General features: G+C 33.6%; 1 protein-coding gene across 1 annotated transcript in view; it reads right to left on the bottom strand.

Moving 5' to 3' along the window:
* The window catches only part of LOC119641421 (feline leukemia virus subgroup C receptor-related protein 2), a 28,025-nt gene extending 22,698 nt beyond the window's left edge, over positions 1-5,327 (bottom strand). The window contains exons 1-5 of the mRNA XM_038040111.1: positions 5,127-5,327; positions 1,140-1,251; positions 857-959; positions 656-784; positions 350-445 (exon numbers count right to left, since the gene is read on the bottom strand). Coding sequence (XP_037896039.1) covers positions 350-445; positions 656-784; positions 857-959; positions 1,140-1,251; positions 5,127-5,253 — 567 coding nt within the window. The 5' untranslated portion in view covers positions 5,254-5,327. The remainder of the gene's footprint in view (positions 1-349; positions 446-655; positions 785-856; positions 960-1,139; positions 1,252-5,126) is intronic.
* Positions 5,328-27,703: the final 22,376 nt, after the last annotated feature.

The following is a 27,703-nucleotide window of genomic DNA, read 5'->3' on the forward strand; positions in this document are numbered from 1 at the left end:
AATAACCGTATCAAGCGAACTGGCGCAGAATATTTAAGGGTGGACCGTGGCCTACTTTAGTGCTTTTACTTGCTTGTATTGTTTTGTATTCTCTCTGCACAAATCAATATCCTTCAATCCCCCTAATAAAAGTCTCTACTTTTATGGTTTTCCCTAAGAAGCGATTGTTTTTTTTTTTTTAAATTATACTTAAGCCAGTGGTGATTGAAGCATAAACACAACGATAAGAGCAATTTATTTGAAGCTATTAAAGTGTTTTTGTTTTCATATCGGACTTTAGTCCGTTTGATTATAAATAAACATGATAAACTTTTTTATGATGAAATGCGAACGGTTTCGAATCATTTACCTGATTGCCGAATACACCGACACTGCAAGCAAATGACACTTGATCTGGACCAAACCAAACAGCAGCCAAACGAGCCGGCAAAGACAAAATGAACACCTAATGTGAATAGAAAAATTTGAGAAAAATTTATTATTCTCCATTTTACACTCAAGTTCAACTGAAGGACTTTTAACTGCCAATGATGTGAAGTACTTTAAATATTTAATACAAGTACATAACACTTATACAAAAATGTAGTTTAAATGTTCTTCAAGTTCTCTTTTAAAATAAAATGCAATAATTTAAAGTATTTTCTTTTTTTTTTACCTGAGAAAGAGCTACTATGCTTTGTCCAGCAAAGCTTAAAAAAAATAAATGAGGTTGTACTGCAAACACTTTAACCCAGGAGCCAATGCAAGTTCCAAATATACCCACCACGGCTGTGATTCGTAAGCCCTTTTTAATTAAATTTTTTCAAATTACAATTATTTAAAATATAAAATTTAAAAAAAAAAAAAGAAAACTTACCATTTTATCCAAAAACCAACTGCCTGGAAATATTAAGGGTATATATAAAATCATATAAACCATTGATGTCCAATCAATCCATACATCGCTGACCCCATAGTATCTGAAAAACACATTAAGAAAAAGGAAATGAAAAGCAAGAAAAGAAAAAAATCTTGAAGGCAGCAAAGCAAACCTATCATAAGTACAAGAGAATAATGTTAATGTAAAAAAATCTCTCAATATTGAAATATTCTTGTATTATATAATATAAATGTAAACATGGAAAGGTTCTTTCACTTACTTGGTTACAATATTTTGAATAATACTGAATTGTATCCATTGCATCGAATTCGAGGCAGAATAAAATGCAAATAATATTAACACTGCCCAACGGCGTTTGTAAACTTTGTACACTGTAAATAAATGTTATTTAAAAAAGGGAAAATAAAAAAATAAAAATACAATTTCAATGAAAGCACAAGTGAAAAGGATTTCTTTCTTACTTCTATAAAATAGAAAAAAGATTTTCAATTAAAATAACCATTAAGCAAATACGTTTAAAGTATGCCAGAAATTTCGATTTTCATTGAGCCTATAAGTATGCTACACTATAGGCAAATCTATACATGCAATCTACTGATACTATTTTGTAGGGAACTGTACTTGTAATGGAGGGATTATCACAATACTTTTAAACACTTTTAATTCATCTCAATCAAGATGAATACTTGGAATGCGATTTTTAGCAAGAAAATATTATCATTATTACTAATTTAGCCCGACAAAAAAATTCTAAAGTCTTAAAGCACTACCATCCGAGGCTATCGGCTTTATTGAAAACTCTACCATACTTGGGATTTGTAACCACGACCAATGAGTTGTTAGTCAAGACTTTTTGTCTACTTGGCCGCACAGTCGGATAGCCGAAAATAAATGTGCACTTTTACTATATTTAGAGATCAATTTTTAATTAATTTTAGACAAGAAAATTGTCTTTTCAGATGAAAAGGACTATAAAACAGCCTAAGAAATCAATCGAGTTAATCGCTAATTTCACATAGCTAGTAGGATTATGTTTCTACCTTTAAGTCACACGTACACAAACACTACTCCCGCCGTTTTTCCAGTCTACTCTACTTATAACCCTTGCTGACCACCATCGTCCTTGCGCATATAAGGGACATTCCCTGAGTGGCTGACCATATAAAAAAAAAGGCAGAAACAACTTAAAGGTTAGAAACATTTACTCATTTCTTTTCTCCACAGATCTATTAAACCCATTCTTATTAATATGGTTCGCACATTTTTCGGTGATTAGGCTTATATAAGCCCCTTACAGAATCATTACAGTTCTTATAAGACGGATAGTTTGTTGGTAAAGTTATTTGCTTCTCAACTTGATAAGCTGCCAATAGGGCGATTATTTGGTCGTCAACTCGGGAAAAGCCCAAAGTTATTGAGTTGACCGGCTTTTGAAAGATTACCAAGCAAGCAGTAACGCACATTAAAACTGTGAATAAGATGAAAAACCCCAATTTCTATACAATTCCTTTTAATTTGAAAACTTTTCCTGTTTGAACACACAAAAATTGTAATTATGATTAAAAACGCATTGGATATCGAGTTAATGTTTCCTTTTATTTTACGAAGCGAATTTGATCTTTTTATCTTCAATTTGTGCAAAGACTAAAAGTATTTTTATATGTAATTTTCTACATAAAATAAAATGATCAAAAACTTTCTCTTTTCATTCTAAAGAGGAAGAATTATTTTCATTTGCAATTCCAAAGAATGAAGGAACGTTAATTTTGTTTACAAGTATGTGAAGCGTCCATTGGGGATTACGACAAATTTATGAATTCTCAGCGACAATCATTTGCTCATTCGTTTGCCTATTGCTAGAAATCCCGAAACAGGGAAAGTTGATAAAGAAATGGCTTTACTTTTGCATACCGTTTAGTCCATGTCAGAAATTTTCTACTGAATTAATTCTCATAATAATAAAATAAAAAATTTATGAATACCTTTCACAGACTTAAACAAAAATTTTGTATAATAGAATGATGCCCTTCGGCTTACAGACACAATTAATAAAGAAACCTGAACGATTTCCTTATATTCATTTTCTATGCTTGGCATCCATGATTTCTTTCTTTATTTATTTTCACCCTCTAAGCAAATAGTGTTAAAGCCTTAAAATAGACTTTTAAATTACTATATATTTCAAAGCCTATAAATATGCTATAAGTTTTTGCGTTCATCTTTGTTTTATAGAGCAACTAAGGTCAATAGCTTTTAATGTTTGTTTGTTTGTTAGTTGGTATTCTATGCATTCTATTCAAAACTAACTAAACCAACCATCGTCATGTCATGTGACACTAACACTAAATTGTGGTGTGTTTTTATTCTCTTTGTCAACATATATTATATATATATATATATATATATATATATGCTAAGTTTCTTGTTTGTTTCGTTCTAGGTATAGGTCAAGCATTAAATGTGTAATTACGTCACAAGAACTGCAGGTCTCGTTAAAAAAAAAAAAAAAGAAAGAAGAAATTGTATGAAAAGAAGAAAGAATATATACACATATATAAATTTTCTTTATTAACTGCAACACGAATTATTGAAATATTATGCAAGCTCATGCAAAGACGAAAATCTATGCGCCAGAGTAAAGTGTACTTTTTTACGGCAAACAAAATTGGAGAATTTGAAGCATTTTATGGCTTCTCTGCCGTTTGTATTTTGAAATACATTTATGCGCTTTTTATTAGTGTGAAATATATTAGGGATAATAAATTTTTATTATTTTACCATGTTTTTCTTTTTATATTACTTTTGAGTGAACGTACCGAGCAATTAAATTGTGTTTATCTTTAATTTTATAAATAAATAAAAGGGAAACGTTCAATCAAATCAAATTTGTTTTTTCTAGACTATGCTCCAACATAGCGGACGGAAGGACAGACACCATTAAATTGATTCCTACTAAACTTATACATTTTTTTTGTGTTAGCTTCAAAAACTGATTTTTATTGATAGAATAAATTATTTCAGTCCATTTCGAATGTCAACTCTCTTCTCTTTCTCTTACTCTAACGCATTTACTATTCATGACTCATAAGGGGTTAGCAAGACTATCGTTCGAGTTAACTAGGCAAAGTAAAGTTTTCCGCAAAATTGAGCTTTTCTGGCACACAACCGCAATTTTATTTAAACTTCCACCAAACTATATTATATACGGTTCAGTGGGATTATTTATACAGTCGGCCATAGCTTGAATACGGTATTTTCAAAAGAAGAATTCATAATGTTTGTCAGCTTCTTCTAGCATTATTTATACTTTCTGTTAGAAAACGGACCAAAACTTATTTGTAGTTACAACACGATGAAACCACTGCTTTCTGTGCTTTAATACTATTACTATTTACAACAACAGACGGAAGGACTGAAATGTTTAAATTGTTTCCATTATTCATGTTAATGGAATATTTATATTTCCAATATGATAAAAGTTGTTTTCAACATTTGCTGTTTATAACAACAGACGGAAAGATGGAAATATTTAAATTGTTTCTACCATTCCCATAAACAAAAAATTTGTATTTACAATGCGATGCAAATATTGTGTTCAGTGCTTTCCAAGTTACTCTAAGTCTCTCCGGAAAGAAGAACGGGCAAGTTTAAATTGATTTCATCGTTACCGTTAATGGAATGTTTCTACTTCCAATACGATGCAAAATTTCTTTTTAACGCTTTCAAGGTCACCGTGAATAACAGCGGATGGAGGGACGGACAAGTTTAAATTGTTTCCATAAATTGATTCCATCGTTCTCGTTAATTATTGTTTTCAGTGCTTTAATGCTATTACTATTTTGAACAGCGGATGGACGGACAGACACATTTAAATTGATCATTCCCTTACATTAAAGCTACTTACAGCTGTTTCAGCGAAATTACTTTTGTACTTTTCAAAGCAAAAGCCAACCCCGAGTTCCGTTTGTCGATTAAAGGTCGCCTTTTGCCGAGAAAAGATACCGTTCATAATCGGTATTGGATTGAAAAACATTATGGCATTATAGTTTACTATTCCGTGAGTTAATAGTTTTAAGAACCGATTTTTATACGTTTATCTGAATTGGTGGGTTCTTAAAATTCGCTTCGAGACGAATGTAGATTTTTATATGTTTCGAGAAGATCATGCAAGTGGACTCATGCTCGTGCATGCATGTGTGTAATATTATTAGTATTATTATGATTATTATTGCACATCTATTATTACCTTCGGCTTTTGGCACCATTGGTGTAAAATTGTCTGGCTCCTCTTTGGGTTTGATAAAATCTGTTGATTTACTGCTTGTTATATACGGTTCAGTAAATTCACTTGTATTTGAACTCTTTAAATCCATTTTGAATGTAAATTTTTTCTTCTTTTTTTACTCTGATTGCTATTATTACAGTTACTTTTACTTTTAATATCCGGTTTTCCAAATGAAATTTATATTAAGTTTTTTTTTTTTTGTTTACTTTGCTTTTTAATTGAAATTAAATTAGTCGAAATGAAAATTTCTTTCAATTTTCGTAGATGAGTGGGTGTTTGTGCTTATGTGTGCGTGCCGCATCTACAAATAGGAATGATTGTCAATTTTGCGGTTTTTTGTTTTTAATGTTAGCAATCGTTAACGTTATACACCTTCAGCTAAATATTTTTTGGTTAATTTTTGTAATTTATTGCAAAATGTATATCTCTCCTGATCTTGTGGTTGATTAATTGACAGTTAGATGATTTGCGAAATCTTAGTGTTAATTGCTGCTGTGGCTTGCAATTGTTTTCTGTCGTTTATATTATAAAATAATGTTGCGCTGACTCGACAAAGTTTAGCACAAAAAAATAAAAAAAAAAAAAAAACGAAAACATTACAATCGCGAGCAAATTGTTATGATAACTGAATTAAACTGTGAAAAAACCTGTACCTGTATCACTGTAAAAAAAAATTAGGAAAATTATTTTCAGCTAAAATCGAATTTTTCATACCCATCAGTGGTATTTAAAAAAAAAACTAATCAAATGTATTGTGACATTTTATAACATTTAGTGGGCATGGTTGATGTTTTTTATTTTTCTAGAACTAAAATTACTATAATGTCACCCAGGGAGTATATATAAAAATCTGTACCGTCTGGTAAGTTCTAGTTTCTGAGTAATAGATAAAAAGAGCAGAAAGCAGAGATGTTCTCAGTTCCTGGTACGTTGAAGGTATGTTTGTTTGACCGGTTCGCTCCATTTTCTATAGCAATCTATTTGCAATAGTTTCCCATGCTTTTGTTAAATTTGAAGCTAGTATCTCCATATTTGGGTTCGGAAGAATGTTTACCACAGATGGACATATAGACAGACACATGAAAAGTGGGGCAGATGGAGACAAACACATGGAAAGAGGGACAGATGGAGGCAGGCACATAAAAAGAGGGACAGATGGAGGCAGACACATAAAAAGAGGGACAGATGGAGGCAGACACATGAAAAGGGAGATAGACGGAGACTCGGTGGAATTAACCTGCTTAGATCGATTCAGAAAAATCACATGTACTTTACCAAACTGCGAATCCTTTGACAAAATGAATATGCCCTCCTAGTATTAAGTGGTGGATAAAAAATGGTAGAAAAATTTGTCATAAAATATATTTTATAGCTTTTGCTTAGTACGCAAATCAAAAAAAAAAAAAAAAAAAAAAAAACAGCACAAAAAGATAAATATATTTGACATAGAAAAAATTTATATGCAAACAATTCGTCAGAAAAACGGAGAAGAAGGCGACGCATAAAATAGATTTATGATAAACGCAAATAAAGTAAAGTTAGTCGTGAAGCAATTATGCTTTCATCCCTTTCTTTATAATTGGATTCCTCTTTAGCTTGATTTCTCTTTAAAACATATGCTTAAATTTATTATTTCCGTTTGTGTAAAGCACAAAAAACAAAACTGCTTATCTATCTACAAAAGTATAAATTGCTTATAGTGACAGCAATTTATATACATTTGTTACAAAGTTTTCCAAAATCGCTAGTAATACAGACCCTAATCGAAAATAAATGGGTTTTCTTTGAGTAACTTCAAGTTTGGCTAAGCGTTGTAAGTAATCGCTTCAGAACTTAATCGCTTAACTTCATCTCATTACTTATCTTCCTTAATAACAAAAAAAACTTCACTTAAACAGCCTTAAGTTTGAGGACGCATTGTTTACAATGACTAGCTTTTTGTACCCTACCTCGCCACTTGTAGTACATGCTATGTTAAGTTGGTGCGGACGTATCGGAACACTCAGAAGGACTTAAGATAGACGTACTTTTTATTGTATTCAAGATAACTTTTTAAATCGATCTAAGCCTGACTGTCTGTCCGTCTGATGTATGTGGGTCTGTATTTACCTTCAAGCTACAGGTCGCAATTTTTGCGATATTTCGCTGAAATTTCTCTAAGGTCTAAGCACGAACCCTATTAAAAATGGTTCGGATCGGTGCACTTTTTCAACCAGTCCCCACGGCCACTTCATAACGGCCTCATCTGAGAAGTTGTTATATAGAAAAAATTTGTAATTTTTAAAATATCTCGGCAGAAGTGACTAAGTATTTGTATTTCGCCATTCTAAATTGGTGTGAAAACTTTGGACCGGCAGGGACAATATTTTGAACTCCTTCTCATATAACCGTTCCTAAGGAAATTGAAGCTTTGTGTATGCTAAAAAGATCTAATTTCCAATATTTCGTGGTGAAAGTAGGCTCACAATTCTAAATTGACAAAGAAATCTACCTTACCGAATTTGGACCACGCAAGTCTATTTTTTGAATAGTATCGCATGAATATTGCGAGGATTCCCATAACACGCAAAACCTTGTAAGCTAAAAGAGCGTAATTTTTTTGTGATGAAAATTTGTTTGTGATAGGTGTTAAATAAAGAAATTAAGTGGACCTAGTTTAAACTACATAAGTCTATTTCTTGGCAACACTCCATCTAAGATATCTCATGAATAGTAAGTCCTTCCGAAAAAGGCTTAACATTTAATATGTTATGATGAAAATTAATCCACAGTTGCGTTTCAGCAAAGAAAAAATATTGGATCACATAGTTCTATTTTTTATACATATGGAAAGAGTTAGTCCAAGCTTCCAATTTGCGAGCTTTCATCAAAATTATGGCTTTGCATGAAAATAATGCGTACTTTTTGGTACATTATCACCAAACTGTGTGCATAGGTGTATTAGGCGAAGCGGTGTAGCTTATGTAATGTAGTGGGCGTTGCTCGATTATAACGTTCTTCCTTGTTAATCATTGCAAAGGGTTAAATCTTAAATCATTATTCATAATTAAATGTTTATGTTTAACTCTACTGACCTTTTGCACTGAGCAAGCATTGCCATTAGGCGCTTAAAATACACTACAACTCCGAAGGCTTTCATTTTTAGGTCATTATCAGTACATAACCGACAAGTACGGCTAGTTGCTTCTTACTAAGGAACTTCGTAGGAACTCGTATATAGTTCATTGTGCAGCGTTGCATTTGGATTATAGGATTATAAGTTTACTGATTGATCTCTTTTGTTGCTTTTGAGACTTAAGTTTGCATAAACTCGCTTAAGCCTTCAGCTTTCATAACTGAACAATTTGCTTAACTGATTGCTAATAACGGTTTGCTCGTTCATTTATTCACTAACATTATACTATACAAGACTTGCGCGGATCTATGCAATTCTGAGAAGGATTTGAGACAAACGCAATCGATTCAGATCACTTTTTGAATCAATTTAAGTTTGTCTGTCCGTCTTCTTTTCTTGCAGGTCGCAATTCTTGAGATCTTTTCGTGTGTTTGTTCAAAGATAAACGAGTGATATGCAAAATGTGTCGGATTGGTTTACTTTTTCGACCACTTCTCAAATGAAACCTTATTTCAAAAAGCCGTTATATGAATAAATAGAGTGGTATAGAGTATCGAACGGTGCTTAGTGCTTTCGCTTGCCATTCAATAACTTGTATTAAATAAAAATTTCCAATGAGGTAAATGTTACACTGCTGCCTTACTTATTATCAACTATTTCCAATAATAGGCGTCACATTTAATGGCTTAAAGTCATCCATTGTTGTAAAAAATCTAAAATTTCTAGAGTTAGTTTTCACAAGCGATTGTGAATCGATTAACTGCTTCCTACTAATGATTTGTCCGATAAATTATTGCTTTTACTTAGATAAAAGCGTTTAATTAAACATTGCTTCTAATTGCTACAACTAAACAATTTAATCCGGTGTTATTGTGTATCTTCTCTGCATTCTTTCTTTAAAAGCATTTTACATACAATTAAATTATTTAAGTCATTTTATGCGTATCACTAAAAGGTGAGGATATATTCATTTTGCTGAAACGTTTACAACGCCCAGCAAAAACTTCAGAGATATTACACGGTATATATATTCTTGATCACCAAATAGTGAATCGATTAAAGAATTTCGTGTGGCACTCTGTACAATGTCTGTTGTAAGAATTCTCCTAGGCGCGAGAATGAAGCTATCGTCTTCATATTTGACAGAGACACCGGAAGTTCATGTGCGCAGGTTCGTATAGAAAATTCACTAAATCGCTCTTTGGATCCGCCTACAGCACTACATAAACTGAGAACACCACTGCTTTTCGCTCATTACTCGTCAACTGCAGCAGATAGATGTACAAATATTTAAACGTTTGTTCTAAGCGCAATGTTATAGTAAGGAAAATTGACCATGCCTACCGAATATTTAATTTTTTTTCCATGCCTCTATAACACGGGGATGCAAGCTTCAAAAGCTTCATAAAGTATATAGATTTTTGGTCAGTTTCAAATTCGGAATACATCTAAGCTTTTCCGTTTGTTCGTCTGTCAGTCCGTCCTTGTGTGCGTCAGGCCAACAGCGAAGTATCTGCGGCACAAATTGTTCCTTTCGCAAAACGGACGATATTGGCTACAAACTGGCAAAATAGTTGAAAAGTAGCCCACACAGGTCAAAGAACACGTCTGCAACGCTCACACCTACATATAACCAAACAATGAAAACATCTTTGCATTCCGCATCTTCCGCTCGTTGCTCACAATCTACAACAGATATACCATATAAATTTCCACAAAATTGTTCTAAAAGAATAAAAAAACTGAGCCGCACACACCCAACGTTATCATTATATTTCGCTTTTTTCCTTTTTTTTTATCTTTTAAGGGAGAACACAGTCACAGCTCTCTTGACTGCTAACTATTATGCGTGACGCGTACTTCTACGTTAGGCTGATTTAGTCTAATCAAAGCGTTATATGAATATTCACTACTATCACTAAATAGCTTTCTTATCTGAAAGTGATAAAAGTACGGAATCTTTTAACTGTTTGATATTTCAAATTCTATGTAGATTATATAATAAAGAATATCGTATATGTATTTATTTTTGGCTAAAGAAAAGGGGACTTTACGAAATTATGACCTTACGTTATAAGAATACCCTATAAATAACTAAATTGGTGATAAGTTTGATTCGATTGAGTTATGTCTACTAACGCGTTCACATGATGGCCTTTGAACTGCATTGTTAACTCCATTTTGCGACTACGGTAACGAAAATGGCCTTAAGTACGACATGCATACAATGAATGCATTTGCATCATGCACTATGTAAAATATTCCTTTTTTCATGATTTTTTATATGTTCAATTAAATATAAACATGTACGACGAAATCGCTTCTTGACATTTGAGCGCATGATGCAAATGCATTTATTCATCATCCCTGCCGAACGACGGCTTACATGTGTCAATGTTAAACTATTGGTTTTTCTTTTACTACTTTATAGAAAGCGAAGAGCGATATAAGTGCAAGTGTGTACAATTTTTCAGGATCTTGAGAGTAAGGCGACTACCAGTGCAACCGGTAAATATTAGTTTGCTACTAAAGCTCTTGGAAGTTTGAAATGCATAACATAGTTGGCCAAAAAAAATGCGCCTGAAAACTTCTAGGTTCACGTCGTATTAACTTATCTTCACTTAAGAATGCTTCCTCATCGGGTTTCTGATAGGTGAAAACAAATTTTTATAACCATCTAGAAGTCTATCACTTCTCACAATCTCTTCTTCTTCCATAAGTCGACAAATCAACAGCAAATGATTCACTAGGTCGAGTAATAATATTACATAACATAAATAAAAGGAATATAATAAATAGGCAAATAAAGCACTTTAAGGCAAATGGGTTGGTTGCCTTCTCATAAAAAATTTCACATAGAAATTTCTAAATATGATAAAGCGCTATAAGATTGAAAGCGCTCCCAGGGTCTTATGATATCAAATGCAAACCCATGATTAGAAACTCTTAGTTGTGATACTAATGCCTTTGCAAAGATCTGTTCCTTTCCCCTCTCTCTTAATGTCTACATTAATGACCTAATGCTTCTTCATTGCATCTTGCATCCGGTCAAAATTAGAGTATAACTCGCATTTGCAAGCGAGAGCCTTCAAATTTGGCTTGAAGGTCCTCGACTGCATATAGCGAAAAGCTCAGGCGCTCATGGGCGACGGAAGTCTGTCCAAAACTCTCGGTACCACTAAGCATCTGCTTGATGTAGTATGTGCTGCGACTATGTACAGATACATTCAGGGCAAGTGTTCTACAGGCATAAAAGAGATTTGTCCACTAGTTAACTTCAAACCCATGCTTCCTTAAGTTGCCCGTGTACCGCACACGACCCTACCGCGACTCGTCGTTTTTTAAGCTTAGTGTGGTTAGTGGTTGAATAATCAACCAACTGTAGTCGTTTCTACCAGGCCTGATATCTCCATTTTCAAGACGAACGCTCACAAACACTACTCCCTTACTCCACGAATATCTTTCTATAAACCTTCCTGATCAACACCATGCTCGCATGTAGAGGGAACAACCCCTGAATGATCGGTTATAGAAGAAGAAAATTGCAATTTTGAACGCAAGTGAGTAATAGCAAGTTCTGCAAGTAAATAAATGTTCCCTCTTTTAATACCACTACTTTCTCAGCATTCTCAACAACTTGCCCTATACTGGACGACACATCACTGACTTCTCCACGAGTTTTGGGAGAAAATTCGCTGTTTTATTTACATTTCTTGCTGAACCCCATCACGTCTGCACGTGTAGGACTTATCTCCTAAATTGCTAATTATATTAGATTACGATCAACACCTAGATCGTCGTTCCCGCATAATATTTAAAAATCCCATTATATTTAATAAACAAATAGCTAATAATTGTTGATTCGTTAACTGATAAAATTTTGTTTTCTTTTCAAGTTTTTTAAAACACTTGCGCTAACGTTATATAAACACACTACACTTTATCGTGTTTTGAAATTTCGCATTTTCTTCAAATTTTTATTAAACACCAAGACCGTAGACACCGTAAACACCGTATTATCGATACATTGTTTTTAGCGATGATTTAGCTTAACGTTCGATGCATAACTGAGAACCTGACTCAATAAAAAGATAACAAAAATGTTTTAAAACCCATTTTATTTTGGTAGAGTCATAACGACGTCATTTACCTAACATCATAGAGAGATAGTGAAAGTGAGAGAAAGAGAGAGAGAGAGAGAGAGAGAGAGAGAGAGAGAGAGAGAAAGAGAGAACGAGCGAAGGAAAAGCAGAACTAACATATAAGAGAAACGTTTTATATGAATTGCAATCAGTGTTGTTGAACAATATGACATTTCCCTGATAACAAAATGTTACACTACACACCTACTTACTTGGGGACTCTATATGCGTCTGTCTGTCAATAAAAGTGTTATCTGTTGACAAATTGTTTTGGTTTTTTTTTTTTTTTTTTTGGATTTGCTTTCACTTTTCATCCAGAAAATATGTTGTGCACCAGAGGCATATGCTGATGGGTGTGCATCATAGCATGCTGACAAATGCTTGTTTAGTAATTATTATAACATTTGCTTGCAGGGCGTTTTTTTTTGTTACATACATATAAAACTGAAGATTAAATTAATTACAATTTCCCAGAATTATTTATAATTTTTCCAGTCTTTAGTTGATTTAATTACCCTTTTCATATAATAGACAAAGAATATTAAACGGCTTAATACATATCAAGAATAAATTAACATATTTCTCCGGAATATATTTACTTGGCTAGATGTTAAACAAAACAACGGAAGCTTTTAATTCAATTCAACTGAAAAAATAAATCTTAAACTAAGTAAGAAATACATGCTTTTGTTAAGTCGAATCTTGAGTACCTCTCAATGACAAAAGAGACTATTAAGTACGCAAAAATATATTTTGATATTAATTATAGCAATAAGATTATCCCAACATTAATTAATAATTTTAAGCACTGTCCCTAACGTCGGTGTGCAGGCCCCAAAGTGAGTACATAAGAAAAGTACCGCGTTTACATCCTACACCGTTTGTGATGCAGGGTATATTATATTTTGGTGCTTAAGATAGATCGACCCATCTTTTATTAAGCTTTTTACTAAGATTGCTTATGCGTTTGTCCGTCTGATGTTTGTGCAGGAATATATCTGACGCGCTTTCATCCAAGGACGAACACTACTGAAAATAGTTCGGCTCGGTTCACTTTTTCGACCACTCCCCATAGTCGTTATGTGAAAAAAAAAGTTAAAATTTACAGCATTTTTCAACGAAAAGTTTTCAAAAAGTTTAATAGCTGTGTAATAGTATTTTGATATTTTAAATTAGTAAAAAATTGAAAAAATTGGTTCAGTTGAAGCTCTTCTCATATAACTGCGCCTACGAAAACTGAATCTTTATATTGTAAAACGATCTAGTTTTCAACATTTATGATGAAGATTTGATTGTGACAGTAAATTGACAAAAAAATGTAGTGGACCACATCGGTCCATTTATTGAACACCACTAAAAATAAGATTTCTCAAAAAATAGGTCCATCCGGAAGAGGTTTCATTTTTCGTATTTTATGGCGAAAATTTTTCTCAATAAATCAACGATGAGTAATTTTGATCAGATAGGTGTATTCTTGGGATCCTAACATATATAGGGGTTATCATGAAAAACAAGTCCTTATATGCATGCAAAGTCCAGTTTTTAGTTTTTATGACAGCAACCGAAAAATAATAATAATTTTCGGGAAGTAAATTAGGTTTGCTATATTTCACGCTATAGGATGTTTTGGGAACCCAACAATACGCGGACTTTCATCAAAAGTATGCCTTCCCATGAGAGTAATGTGTAATTTTTGGGGTATCATTAGCAAAACGAGTGCATAATTCTGCTAAGCGAAGTTTTGCGGCATATCTTAAATGCGGGTTTGTTCGACTATAAAGTCTTCTTCACTTCAATGGTTTTGTTTAAACTGTGGTATACAATTTTGCGGATTAACTTTACTAAGTTATAACGGATAAGCCAGTGTTTTTCGACTACAATGCACTTAATTATGCGTGGATCAACTCTATTTTTATACCACATACTACTTTCAGTGGGGGCATATTGAGTTTGTGCGAAAATATGCACTGTCCTGCTGATATTTGCCCATGTGTCCAATTTTCAAAGCACAATATCCGATGTATCAATGAAATCTGCAAGATAAACGTTGGGAATGTTCCATTTTTGCCATCACCATAGCGATAAGGTATAATCCTTAATATTTTCTAATAAAAGCTAATCCATGTAATATAAATGAAGTTTAGTAAGTTTGGACTACATAGGTATATTTTTCGGATCCCCTCCCCCATGTAAGTTTTGCCATCAAAACTGAGCCATTGTGGGAAGTTTTTTGAAGATTGGTCAAGCCCATGCGATGAAGGGTGTTAAATAGTCAGCTTTGCTTATTCATTCCATTTTAATTTGATTAAATTGCATTATGACCTAAAAATGTATGCGATAAGTTTCGATTATCAAGCACAACTTTTGTGACCGTGAAAATATCAATAGCGAGGGTCAACAACATGAAGTTGAACAGAATTCGACATTTCGAATATCTGCTTAATGTATTCTTTTGTCCATTACGGAAGAATGGATGTATATTCAAAATATATACCGTTTCAGTCTTCCGCTTAGCGAAGTTTATATTTATTTGTTTTTAAAAATTGAGAAAAAAAATTATTAAATTTTTTCATTTATTTAATAAATAATAAAATAATAATAACAATATTAATGAATAATAAAAATATATTTATTTAAGAATTATATCTCTTTATTTTAAATTGGCCACAATTGCGTGATTCACGAACGTGATGCGTGCATTTGCGTCACGTTTAGAGCCAATAGTCCTTGTTGTTAGTGTTCATTATTCTTTTAGTTACAGCATTTGTTTCTTTGGTCTATAAAAGTTGTAATAAAAACAGGTGAAAACATTATAGTCGCGCTAGGCCGACTATTAAATACTCTACAACCCATTTACTATCACAATTCTTGTTTTTGCCAAAACTAGGCCGCGAAAGCCCAGATATAGTACAATAAATTTTTTATCTTAAATTACTATTATGATTTGATTTTCATCATAAAAACTTGAAAAATATACCTCTTTCTCATATAAACTTTAGTTTTCTTTATGTGAAGGGGGTTCGCAAAAAATTGTCCGAGTCTGTTCAAAATTTTCAGACCAATTTAGAACGACGAAATAATATTACATAGTCACTTTTCTTAAGATTTTTTCAAAACTGAAATTTTTTCCACAAAACGATTTTTCAAAATGGGTCGTTATAAGGGGAGTGGTCGAAAAAATTGTCCGATCCAAGCAATTTTCAATAGCGTTCGTTCTTGGATCAAAACACGTTAATGTACCAAATTTCATCAAAATATCTGAAAAATGTGGCCCTGTAGGTTGGTCATAAGGAAACATGACAGACGGACGAAAAGCCGGACAGACAGGCTTAGATCACAATCATTTCTGCACCGATTGGCTTAACAAAAGGTGGGTCTATCTTAAGCCCTTCTGCGTGTTACATACGTCCGCACAAACTTAACATACCCTGTACTACAAGTGATGTAGGACATAAAAAGAGGAAGCGATAGTTACGTATTGTGCTCAAATTAATTTCCGTGTTACGGTTGAGTAGTTAGACTGTAAGGTACTTAAAAACAGAATTCGGATTCAGTTCTCATTCCATTGGTGCCATGTTATTGTTTGGTTTTTGCGAAAACATATATTTTTCCGAGGGGGTTTGAAGTCTATTTTTAGACCCCATACTACTTGTGGTACAAGAGTATACTAACTTTGCGCGGACGTATGCAATATGCAGAAGGACTTGGAATAGATCCACCTCTTGCTATACCATTTTAAGCTTGTCCGTCCGTCCATCTATCCTGTTTTCTTGTGTTCAACCTACAGGACGTAATTATTGTGATATTTCGTTGAAATTTTTTAAAGTCACATGTTCTGGGCCAAGGTATTAAAAGTGGTTCGGATCAGACCGGTTTCCCCTCTCGTTTTGAAAAGCCGTTACATGAATAAGTATTAGCTCGTGTAGGGCATTTAACGATTGGCCACGGGATATCACAGTGTTCTTACTTGTTCGACCTTGCAACCGAAATGACAAAACTAGTATACTTCCTTATTACGTGGACAGCTACAAAGATAAATTAAGTGGAGGTTTTTTCCCATGGCTTTTCCCATTAAATTTGCTTAATTCAACAGAAAGAGAATAAATTTTTGATGTTAATAGAAATATTTTTATTTGTTCAAGCTTTTAAGAATATGAAAAAAATAGTTTCACTTAGCTTAGTCTTAGAAGTGAACATTGGCCACCTTCACCTGTAATCAGAGGCCAAGGTTTTCGGTAGACAAAAGCCTAGCGCTTCAAAGAGTTGGGTTTTCGTTCGCATATATATGCATTCGCCTCTTACGTCATGATGTTAGCTTGATGTGTTTTGACATTGCAAGCTGTCGGAGTCTAATCTTCCACCTTGAAAAGGTATATGCATTAATGGGATTAGCAAATTATTTGAAACACAAATCGTGTTCAGTTGTTGCAATAATTTTATGCAAGCAATTAGCGGTTTTTTCCATGCCTAGAGGTGGAAGTTTTTCGAAAAAATTTCTATTGTCACTAGATAATGTTGCACTGAAGTACAAAATAATGAACACAACATTATATTTTAAGGTATCAATGCCACCATATAACCGCCATGCTCTTTTACTTACTACGTTCAATGGCTCGTGTATGGCAATAAAAATGATTTCGTTGTTTTTATCACTTTTATTGCTGTCATATTTATAAGTAAAGCGTTAAGTACGGTGACAGGTCACTTTTTTGAATTTGTTTCCACTTTTTATCCATATAGTAGTAAAAGAAAAAACAGATACTTCCCATAAAACACAGGGTTACATTAAAAAAAATTCGAGTGTTCTGCCAGTTGATGTTCTACGAATCAAAGAATTAGTACGAAAGCTGGAGTTGGGTTTCAAAAATTAAAAAACGTGCTACTGCGTTTCTATACCATACCTTTTGCAAAAAATCTCTTATTTTAGACTGGTTACATAAACTTCCTTATATGGGCGTGGTTGCATAAACTTCCTTATATAAGCACTTATAAAGTTCTCTATTAAACTTTGTGCTCCTTTCATTTGAAGCATCATCATTTAAGATAATGTGACTCTAACTATTCGGCTAAGCCGAGACCTTCCCATATGCTTTGTAGTAAACTTTCTAGTAAAAATAAGGGATTTCCTGATTTCAAAATAAAGACTTGTTTAATAGTTTTTCTTGCATTTTATGTTTTATGGGGGTTTCCCCCAAATTTCGAATCGTGTTATAGAAGTGTCGTGTTATACTGGTATGTTCGCAATTCTCGAACCGTGTTAGAGTGCGTCCTTGCTATGGAAATGCCATGTGACACGGGTATGCCATGAATACTCGAACCAAGTTGGGCCAAATCCGTGCTATAGAAATTTCCAATTTTCGACCCGTATTATAGTGAATCCCTGAGTGACTCTGGGCTATAAAATTGTTATGTTGTACGGGAATGTTTATAATTCTCTGACCGTGCTAGAGTGAGCCCGTGAGCAGGATTATGCGAACTATGTTAGAGTGAGTCCCTGCTATCGAAATGGCGTGTTACTCAGGTATATCCCCAATCCTCGAACCGTGTTGGAGCGAATCCCTGCTATAGAAGTGCGGGGATGTTACCAATTCCCGAGGCTTGTTAGAGTGAATCCGTGCCGTAGAAATTCCATGTTGTACTGGGTGTCACGAATTGTCTAACCGTCTTAGAGTGAGCCAGTGTTATGCAAACCGTATTGGAGCGAGTCCCTGCAATAGAAGTGCCGTGTTATACGGGGACGTTACCAATTCTCGAACCAAGTTGGACCGAATGCGTAATAAAGAAATGCCATGTTGTACAGGGTTTTCGCCAATTCTCGGGCCGTACTATAATGAGTCCCTGCTATAGAGTGCCGGGATGTCCCCAATTCTCATATTAGAGTGACTCTCTGCAATAGAATTGTCGTAGTATTCGAACCCCGTTAGATTGGATACGTGCTGCGTTATACGACAGTTACTTATACTTTCTTCTAATTAAGGATTCAAGTCATGAGATTGACCCGAAACCTGCTACTACCGATCTTTATTTAATACTGGCGGCGGGCATCGTGTTAGTTGGACTAATTTGTATTGAAAAAGTGCGACTTTTCTAACGAAGGACAGCAGTCATAAAAAGAACGAGACTTTCTGAAAAGATGCCCTCAACAGAAAATTTTATCCTCGAATAGTAGAGTAATCATCATGATTGACTCTTAATAATGTACAATGTTATGTGCTCGCATCACTTAGCTTATTTCAATTACTGTTCGTGCAGGCCGTATTATTCATGTTTTTAACTTTAAATTTACTTTCATTGGAATAATCTTGTTGCTGCAATCTGCTCTCTCTCTCTCTCTCTCTTATAATATACTCTGTCCGTTTCGCTCTTGAAAACCAAATCAAATTGATTTCATAATAAGATTTTGGGTTTTACAACTGTTTTAAAGTGCATGCATGGATTGCAATTTACATATATATATATATGTACATATGTATGAACAGGAAATTACAAATAGTTAATATATGTGATGGGTTTAGAATGCGGTTTCATATACACTCAGTAACATTAGTTTCGACGTTTTTGTGAGCATTAAAAGGAAACATAAATTTCAAATTCAATTACTTAGGAGAGAGAGAGACATGAAAAGCGGAAAAATGCTTTTTTGATAATTAAAATTTATGTAATATTTTATTTTTGACAACTTTTTTTCGTATCGCTCTCTCTCTCTCGCTTTGTCTCTCTTTTAAAGAAAATGAAAACTAATGCAAAATAAGAATGATTGTGAAAACTTTTTAATTGAGGTTTCGCTTCGTAAATGGCTGTAAAGGGAGGACAGTTTTCGCGTTTAATTGCAATGCTAATGAAACCGTAAAGAATATATTGGCGGGCGTAAAAACGATTGCATAGCGAATCATTTGTAACTTAAATAAAAGAAGAAAAAAAAAACACATACACATATACAAAGAAACTTTCAATGTTTTAATTGAAGCTGTCTATCAAAGTTTTCTTCTTCTTTTTTTTTTTTTGCTATTCTACGAATTAATAATAAAAGAAGCGGGAAATAAATTTTGAAAAATCGTTTGTAACTAACACAGCAGTCGTATAGTATATTAATCATTAAATAAAAAACTTATAAAACGTAGTAATTGAAACTGAAAGAAACGAATGAAATTATATGCCCGTCTCTGGCTATCACCGATATTTTGAACTTATTATTATTATTATTATTATTATAAATTTAGCCAGAGAATAAATTCTAAGACTAAAGTCTTAAAGCACTAGCATCTAGGGCTATCGGCTTTTATTAAAAAACTCTACCGCACTTGAGGTTTGAACCCACGACTATTGAGTTGCTAGTCGAGACTCTTGCCTACTCGGCCACTCAGGCGGAATATTTTTTTTTTTTTTTTTTTTTTTTTTTTTTTGAACTTGATTGCTAGCTTTATATTATTATTAAATTCGTCCTTTGGACCGTTCCAGAATGTGCTGTGCGAATGTACGTAGATCTGTCATTTTCGGAATCGATACTGGCTTGTCTGTCCGTCTGTCCACGTATTTTTGTGTTCAACCTACAGGTGCAGGTGAGATATTTCGATGAAATTTGGTACACTAACATGTTTTGACTCAAAGACCAAGGCTATTGGAAATGACTTGCATCGGTCCACTTTTTCAACTATAGCTCATAGAGCGCCTTATTTTGAAAAGTTGTTATATGGAAAAAAAAACTCGCTGACTAGTAGTATTTGGGGAGTTTTTTAAATCCTCATATAACCGTTCCTATGAAAAATGAATCTTTATATGAAAAAAGGGTATTGGGTTCAATGTTTCGTGGTGAAAATTTATTCATAATAGCGCATCAAAAAAAAGTCAACCTTACCAAATTTGGACTGTTTAGATCTATTTTTTTGATACCAGCGCAAGTAAGGATTCTCAGTAGACCATTACTTACCAGAAAGATCTAAACATTAATGTTCGAGGTTAATGAAAGGGTCTAAGTTTTAATATATTATCATGAAAATTGGTCCATAGTAACAATTTAATAACAAAATTAACGGCAGGGAATTTTGATTACATGGGTCAGTTTTTCGGCCCCAACGCGTATAGAGGTTATTAGGAAATGTTGTTGTGTGAGAAAGTTGTTTTTATGTTTATATGGAGAGAATGTTGTTTTTTTAATTTTTTCTGACGGAAACTGCTATAATAATACAGCAAAGTAAGTTTGCGAAATCTCGATCACATAACGCGAAGCGAGCTATCATCAATTTTATACAGATACTAGAATATCGCTTATAGAATACATGCTTAACGTTTCATACCTTTATCGGCTGTATATATATGTATATGGGTGATGAGCAAAAAACTAATTTCTTCACATTTTGGAAAGCAGAGGCGTTCTCAGTTTAAGTGGCAGTGTAGGTGTATCCTTCAACCGATTTGCTCCATTTTTTGTACCAACCTGTATACAAGAACTTCCTATGTTTCGGCTAAGTTTGAAGTCAATTAATTTATTTTTGTGATAATCCGAAAGTTTACACAAATGGACAGAGAGATACCATTGAGCCGACTCAGCATTTGATGAGAATCTTTACTACAGAGATTACACAGACAGACAGAAAGATTGACATCCTTAAGCTGTTTTACCAATCGTATGCTTTTCATGAAGGATATTTTCCGAAGACATTACTCAAAGGAATATGCGGGCGGATGGACGAATATCTTTTAATCGATTTAAAATTAGGGGCGTTCTTCTGGGTGTTACAAACGGGCTGATAAATTGAACATATCTTGTTTAAAAAAATTTACAAAATTTAAAAACAAATCTAATTTGTTTTTGGCATCCGAAATTTTCAAACTCTATTGCAATTTCATAAACAAAATGTTTATTTTCTTAATGAATGCTTACACAATAACTATTTTTGTACTCAAGATTTGCATGTAAATTATATTCAAAGTTACAAAATAAAAAAAAATTCTCGCTCAAAAAATACTCAACTTTTACAAAGTTATAAAATTAAATTGTCGGCCCGTTCGCCTCAAGAATATTATGCTTTGACATGTAATTACACCTTCAAAATGCTAAAGCTTCTAATAAAACCAAGTCAGCGTAATTTGACTTTAAATAAAGAAAGCTAATTAAATATTTGCAATTATTGGATAAAAAAATGGGAGGTCCCATCATTGAGTCTGTTACTCCCTAAACGTGAGAATTGATCGATTAGTTGTTTTAGCTAAACCCAGGAAGTACTTGAAGTACAGCCTCTCTTACATGTTACAAGTTATAGTTTTACCAGACCATTGTGGCTATGATTGTTAGCAGATCAAGCTTACTGTCAGACCATAAGTTTGATCACGCCTGTTTCCGAGTTTCATCTGCATGCCGTAATTAAGAGAACTTCACGTTTTCTATTTCAATTTTTGTAATGATGACCGTTCCATTAACTTTATGATTGGATAGGGTTAGCTTTTCGTTTTGTAAGTTGAAATTGGTTGCGTTATCGAAGTTAGATGATGTGATTAATTTATTCCGAAGTTTCGGGTATACATAGGTTAGATAATGATACTTGTACTGTGCGTTCGAGCTGCCGTTCAATATGTAAGCAGATGGATTTATTCTACGGGTCGATACTGGGGTTTTTGTTGGGTTAAAGTGGTTTAAAATTCATCTACGATAATGACTCAGTTGGCTTGGAGCGACAATGCGCTAAGCTATCAAACAGGTGCAAAATGATTTTAGGGAATGTACTGCAAAAGATTTCATTCTTGATGAAGATGAAATTTGCATACACCCGTCTATCTTTAGCAAATACAGCCCAGGATGTGATCTTGAGTTTGGCTTGGATACCCCTTGTTTAAAAGATCAGCGGTAGAAGATGTGTAAAAATGAATCAATCACTATTTCGTCCTGATGCCACGAAGTTTGCCGATAAGAAGTAAAAGACATATAACAACGAAGAATATATATCTTATAAGGTATATGATGATAAATTTCATTCTTCTGTCAGCGATGCAAAAATGTTGCAACAAATTTCAGTTTCAATAGAGATGCTATGGGTACACAAATTCTCAAAGTTGTTTCGCTGTAAAACTAAAGTTAAAACCTCCCTATGAAGTTTTTGTTGTTATAAATGTAAAAAACGAATAAGCAAGCAAAAGGACAAAGAAGAGATTGGGTAGTAGGTCGCACTTTGGAAGCTCCCCTTTTGACATATGGGAGGACTACGAAATTTACTGAACAACGTAATTTTGCGAAGGTGACAAGAAGTACAAAGAATCTGAGAATAAGTAATAACTTTTCTTCTTAATGTCTAATGCACACAATAACTGTAATAAATTCTACTTTTTTCGCCTTCTTTTGTGGGAATTTTAGAGAATATTAAAAGCATAGACTTTGTAGAACGAGTAAGTACCTATAAATTTACAAGATTTACTACATGGCAGAGAACATTTAGAAGTACCAGTAAACCATATCTCAAGCATTCCAATATGGTTTGTGCCCTTCTAACAAGGCCGACATTAGACGGATGGATGGACAGATGTTTTGATTAAGAATTTGCTTATTGCATATTTGTACATATTTACAGATGCTTGGGAGGTTGTTGCAAAACTAAATTATTTTTCATATTTTGTTATATATAGAAAAGAATATAATTCGCTTAACCATGACCATGTGATTAATGTTTGTGTGTATATTCTCTCTACAATATACAATGTATATGTTTTTACGTAGTGGTTATTATAAATCAAAAGAAAAAAGAAAAAATAAGCATGTCACTACCACACCCATAGATGGTGTGGTTAATCCTCTTAACCGCTATCTCTATCAACAGCAAATGCAGTTGCAGCGATATAACCTCAAGTCAAACGGAAGCGGAAATGTTATTGGTTTAATGCTCTTAACATAAACTTTTTTTTATAAAAAAGTAAAACTTTATTATTATTTTTGTTTAAAGTCATTGCAATTCATTAAAAACCTTTTAGATAGATTTAATAATAAATAAAAGCATTTCGTATATAATAAAATCTCATTTCATTAGCAATTATGTCAAAGTGTTTGTGCGTGTGTGTGTGTTTGTGCGTTTGTATTTAACTAAAGATATGTGTGTGTACCTGTACTTAAAATTAATATAAATCATATTAAACGTTATTATTATTATTGTTATTGAATTTATTATTAAAAGACCAAACCCTGTTTACAAAGCAATGCAATGCAATGCTGCACTGAACAGCATACCAGCATACGTTGTCGTGCCCTTGTCCTAAGGGGGACAAACAAGCCAAAGTAGCATAGGAAAACCTTTTGTAATATCAATAAGCTGCTGGCATGACCCATTTCCATTACTGCAAGCTTTAGCTTGCAATGTGGTTTTGTTGTGTTTGTTCATCAGAGTTTGATATTGATTACAATTCTGCAAGTAATGCTACCTAACGTCTTTCAACTTCAATCAAGTGCCTAACTGAGTAGTAGGGACTTCCTCTTGAGGATATTCTTAGGAATCTTAAAGTGCTTTCTACACAATCTTTATTGCATGAATGTTGATCGTCGATCGTTGAATGGAAATTCTACGGGAATGGAGTTTTATCAAACAAATTCAAATTCGAATTCTATTAGAAAAGCGAGAAAAGCTTATACTTCATGTAACGTTTTGCGAGCTTGATTGGGTTCCTTCTTCGTCTGACCCTAAACGATGAAAGGAAGAAACTATAAGACTGACAGCAATCAAGCCACAAAGTGGTGACCGGCTTTTATGACGGTATCGTTATGTAGAGAATAAAGTTTGACAAAGCAAGGGCAAGATTAGCAAATCTGTCTATATATTAATTAAATATCTATCTATATCTATATTAATTCAGTATAAAGAGCGTTAATAAAGCTATAGTTTAGCTAAGAATGCTTAGCACATGGCCTCCACGCCTGGCCACTACACACTCTTTTGTCTCCCAATTTGCGTAAATGTACTTGAATTTCGTTATGGACTTTTTGCGATAGATCTTGGCCTTTACGTAACCTCATGAAGAGAAGTCCAGTAATGTTAGTTCATATGATCTAAGGGGACTGTTCTGATCATCGAAACGCGAAAGTACCCGACCAGTGAATGTCTTATGCAGTAATTGATTTCCTGCACTGGATGTACGGCATGTGGCATTGTTTTGTTGAAAGCATATGTCGTTCGTAACAATATCATTCAACTTAGGCAAAAAGAACAGGGATACCATAACCTGATATAGAGCACTAGTAACAGTCATTACTCGATCAGCCTTATTTTCGAAAAACTTTGGTCAAACCAACATGATTTTTGAAATATTGCATAGCAATGAAAACAAGTTGCTCTCATGTGATGCTCAGTTTGTCAGATGTCAAACTGTTTGTCATTTGGGAACCGCAGAAATGGCGGCTAATTTTGGGAAGCCCTATATTATTATAAGATGAACTAAAATTTCCTGCTTTCCAACGAAAGTGGAAAGAGGGAGACCAACAGTTTGATTCTGGTGATTCTGGCTGGTTCAATAAACTTAGGCTCGTGTTTGCTTGTCATAGCTTCTGTCACTTGGTGATAAGACAAATGACTCTTCAAAATCAGTTTTGAAAATCACAAATCGAAGAGCGAAAGATGGGTCGTTACAAAATGAAGCAAATTGAGGGCAAATTATTGATCCATTGTCCTAATGCAATAACTATTTTTTTTTTTTTTTAGCAAACTTTCACTCTAATGAGTTTGATCAATAAATAATAAATAAATAAAAAAAAAGAAACTTTTTTGCATACGCCCATCTCTGCTTATTTTCCACAAGGTTGCGAAAGAAAAATGGAATTATATTTTCTCCCATTTTCTATACACTCTTCTTTTCCTTTTTCTCTCCATTTCACTCGGTTATTATAACAAACATGCCTGGGGGGTCTGCTCAAGAGTAGAGCACAAATATGTCATGTTTTCTATTGTCTCTAAATTTATGCTTAAATGTCAGTATACCAATAACACATTGGATCACAAGATCGATTTTGCGTACATGCTCAATGATTTGTCAATGGTTGCTCTCAGAGTAAGTTTCAAAGTACTATCTCAATGAAAAGATAATTGTTCAGCTGACAATGCTCAGGTTATATGAGAAAATGACAAGCTTACGAAGAACTTTTCCAAAGCTGCTCTTTACTTCTATGCCCCCAAAGTGAATTCAATTGGACCTATATATGACGGAGGATTAATTTTCAACCAGGTATACTTTATTCAGGCAAATATTTGTTTTCTAATCTTATGCTAATGGACCGCTTTAAGGGTGTAATTGCGATGGAGGATATTTATGTTAACAATTTCTTCCTTTTATACCCGTCACCGAAGCAAGGAGGGGATATTCATTTTGTCAAAACGTTTGCAACGCCTAGAAGGAAGCATCAGAGACCCTACAAGGCATATATATGCGATCATATTCTAAATCGATTTAAGCATGTCCGTCTGTCCGTCCGTATAATGTTTGCCGTAAACATTCTTCCGGCCGCAAAAATCAAGCTATTGACTTCACATTTCGCAAAAACATTGAAAGTTCCTGCGCGCAGGTTGATATTGAAAATGGGCCAAAACAGTCAGAGGACACATCCACAGCGCCACGTAAACTGAGAAGTCCTCTATGTAAAATATTGATTTTTCGCTCACTATTTCGCATAAATGTACAAAAATTTGAACGTATATTCCGTGGACAATGCTATGCGTTTGTGTAGAAAAACGGAAAAAGTTGATCACGCCTACCTTATATTATAGTGTATCAAAATTTAATTCTTTTTTTAATAGTTTTATAAAGCGCAGAAATAAGCTTAAAAAATCCCATAAAGGACACAAATTTTTGGCCTGTGTAAAATTTGGAAAGTATTTAAGCATGTGCGTCTGTTAGCTAATCCATCGGTCTGTCCACCCAACTGTGCAGCAGCGATGGTGAACATTGCCCCGTTAGCGAAAATGAATTGACCTAAACTTTTTAAAAGGCACGCCTACAACGCCCACATGCCTATGCGAGAAAAATTTTTATTTTGAAAATAGAAAAAATCAAGTGCGTCCACTCCATATTATAGAGCATGAGAACTTCTCTTTTACTTCTTCTTTACTTCTTTACTCCTTTTTAGGATAACGATGATGGGTATAAAAGATTCGGTGCCGATCGAATTCAATTTTCTTATTTATTTATTTATTTTTTTTTTTTTTGCGTATTATACCGAAAATATTTTCTTGCCTCCACAATAGTTTTAACGTCAGACATAATCTTGTTTGTACAGAAAGTCATATCTGTGTGTGCGTACATTTCTAACTATATGTTATCTCCAGATTTTGTTGTTGTAAGGAGAGAACACATTTAACCTTCTACATTCATAACTCTTGCCCAAGGATTTACAGTCAAACTTCCCCCTATACATACCGTAAACCTTTAAGCTTATACATGCAATAGCCCTACGGGCATATGTTATCTTACGCTATAAATAAGTTTTGTATGCATTTTATAATTTTATTATTTTTACAAAGCATAAGCTTTCATTAAATGGGCTGTAGACCGTCATCATCATCATCATCATTATCATCATCATTATCATCATCATCATCACCATTTCATTGTCTGGTAGGATACATGTGTGTGGTTATATGTATGCGTTTTATTAGATAGAAAACTTTATAAAATTTAAAAAAAAAAAAAAAAAAGGAAATCTTTCTTTCAATTTTTTTCCTTTTTCCTTACTTTCGCTTGGTGTTCACATAAAACTTTATCAGCACACAACAAAGAATTTCATTTCTAATTACAAAACGATTAAGATTTAGTAAAAGATATGAAATTAATTTAATATTTTTCAAAACTTGATAGTCAAGTACAGCTATCACTAGAGCAGCAATTTATTGCAATACATTTTCTAAAAAAGAAGAAGAAGAAGCTATCATCAGCAGAATTATACCATATAAGGAAAAGAAATTACATTCGATTTGAAATGAATTACGTTTTTGTTGTTAGTTCAATACTCAGCATGCTTGAGATAAGAAATTTATTCTTGAAAAAAATTCCTCAAGTTGAACTTTTTTCCTCTCAGGGATTTTTTACTTTTCATTTTCATATTTTATGTGTGAAAACATAACTTTTTTTTCTTCACTGTAGGTGATAACTCGCCCAAAGTGCTTATGCGTTGTAAAAATTTGCTTTACACAAAGTCTCGGAAAAACTTTTATTTTGTTTAACACTAGAAATACCGAATACCTATTTCGACCCGCACCATAACGCTTGTGGCAGATCCTATAGTCAGCAAAGTAAAGGTAGAAAGTTATTAGGTTGGAAAC

The sequence above is a fragment of the Glossina fuscipes genome, unplaced genomic scaffold (assembly GCF_014805625.2).
Source record: "Glossina fuscipes isolate IAEA_lab_2018 unplaced genomic scaffold, Yale_Gfus_2 148, whole genome shotgun sequence".
In the NCBI taxonomy this organism is placed as follows: Eukaryota; Metazoa; Arthropoda; class Insecta; order Diptera; family Glossinidae; genus Glossina; species Glossina fuscipes.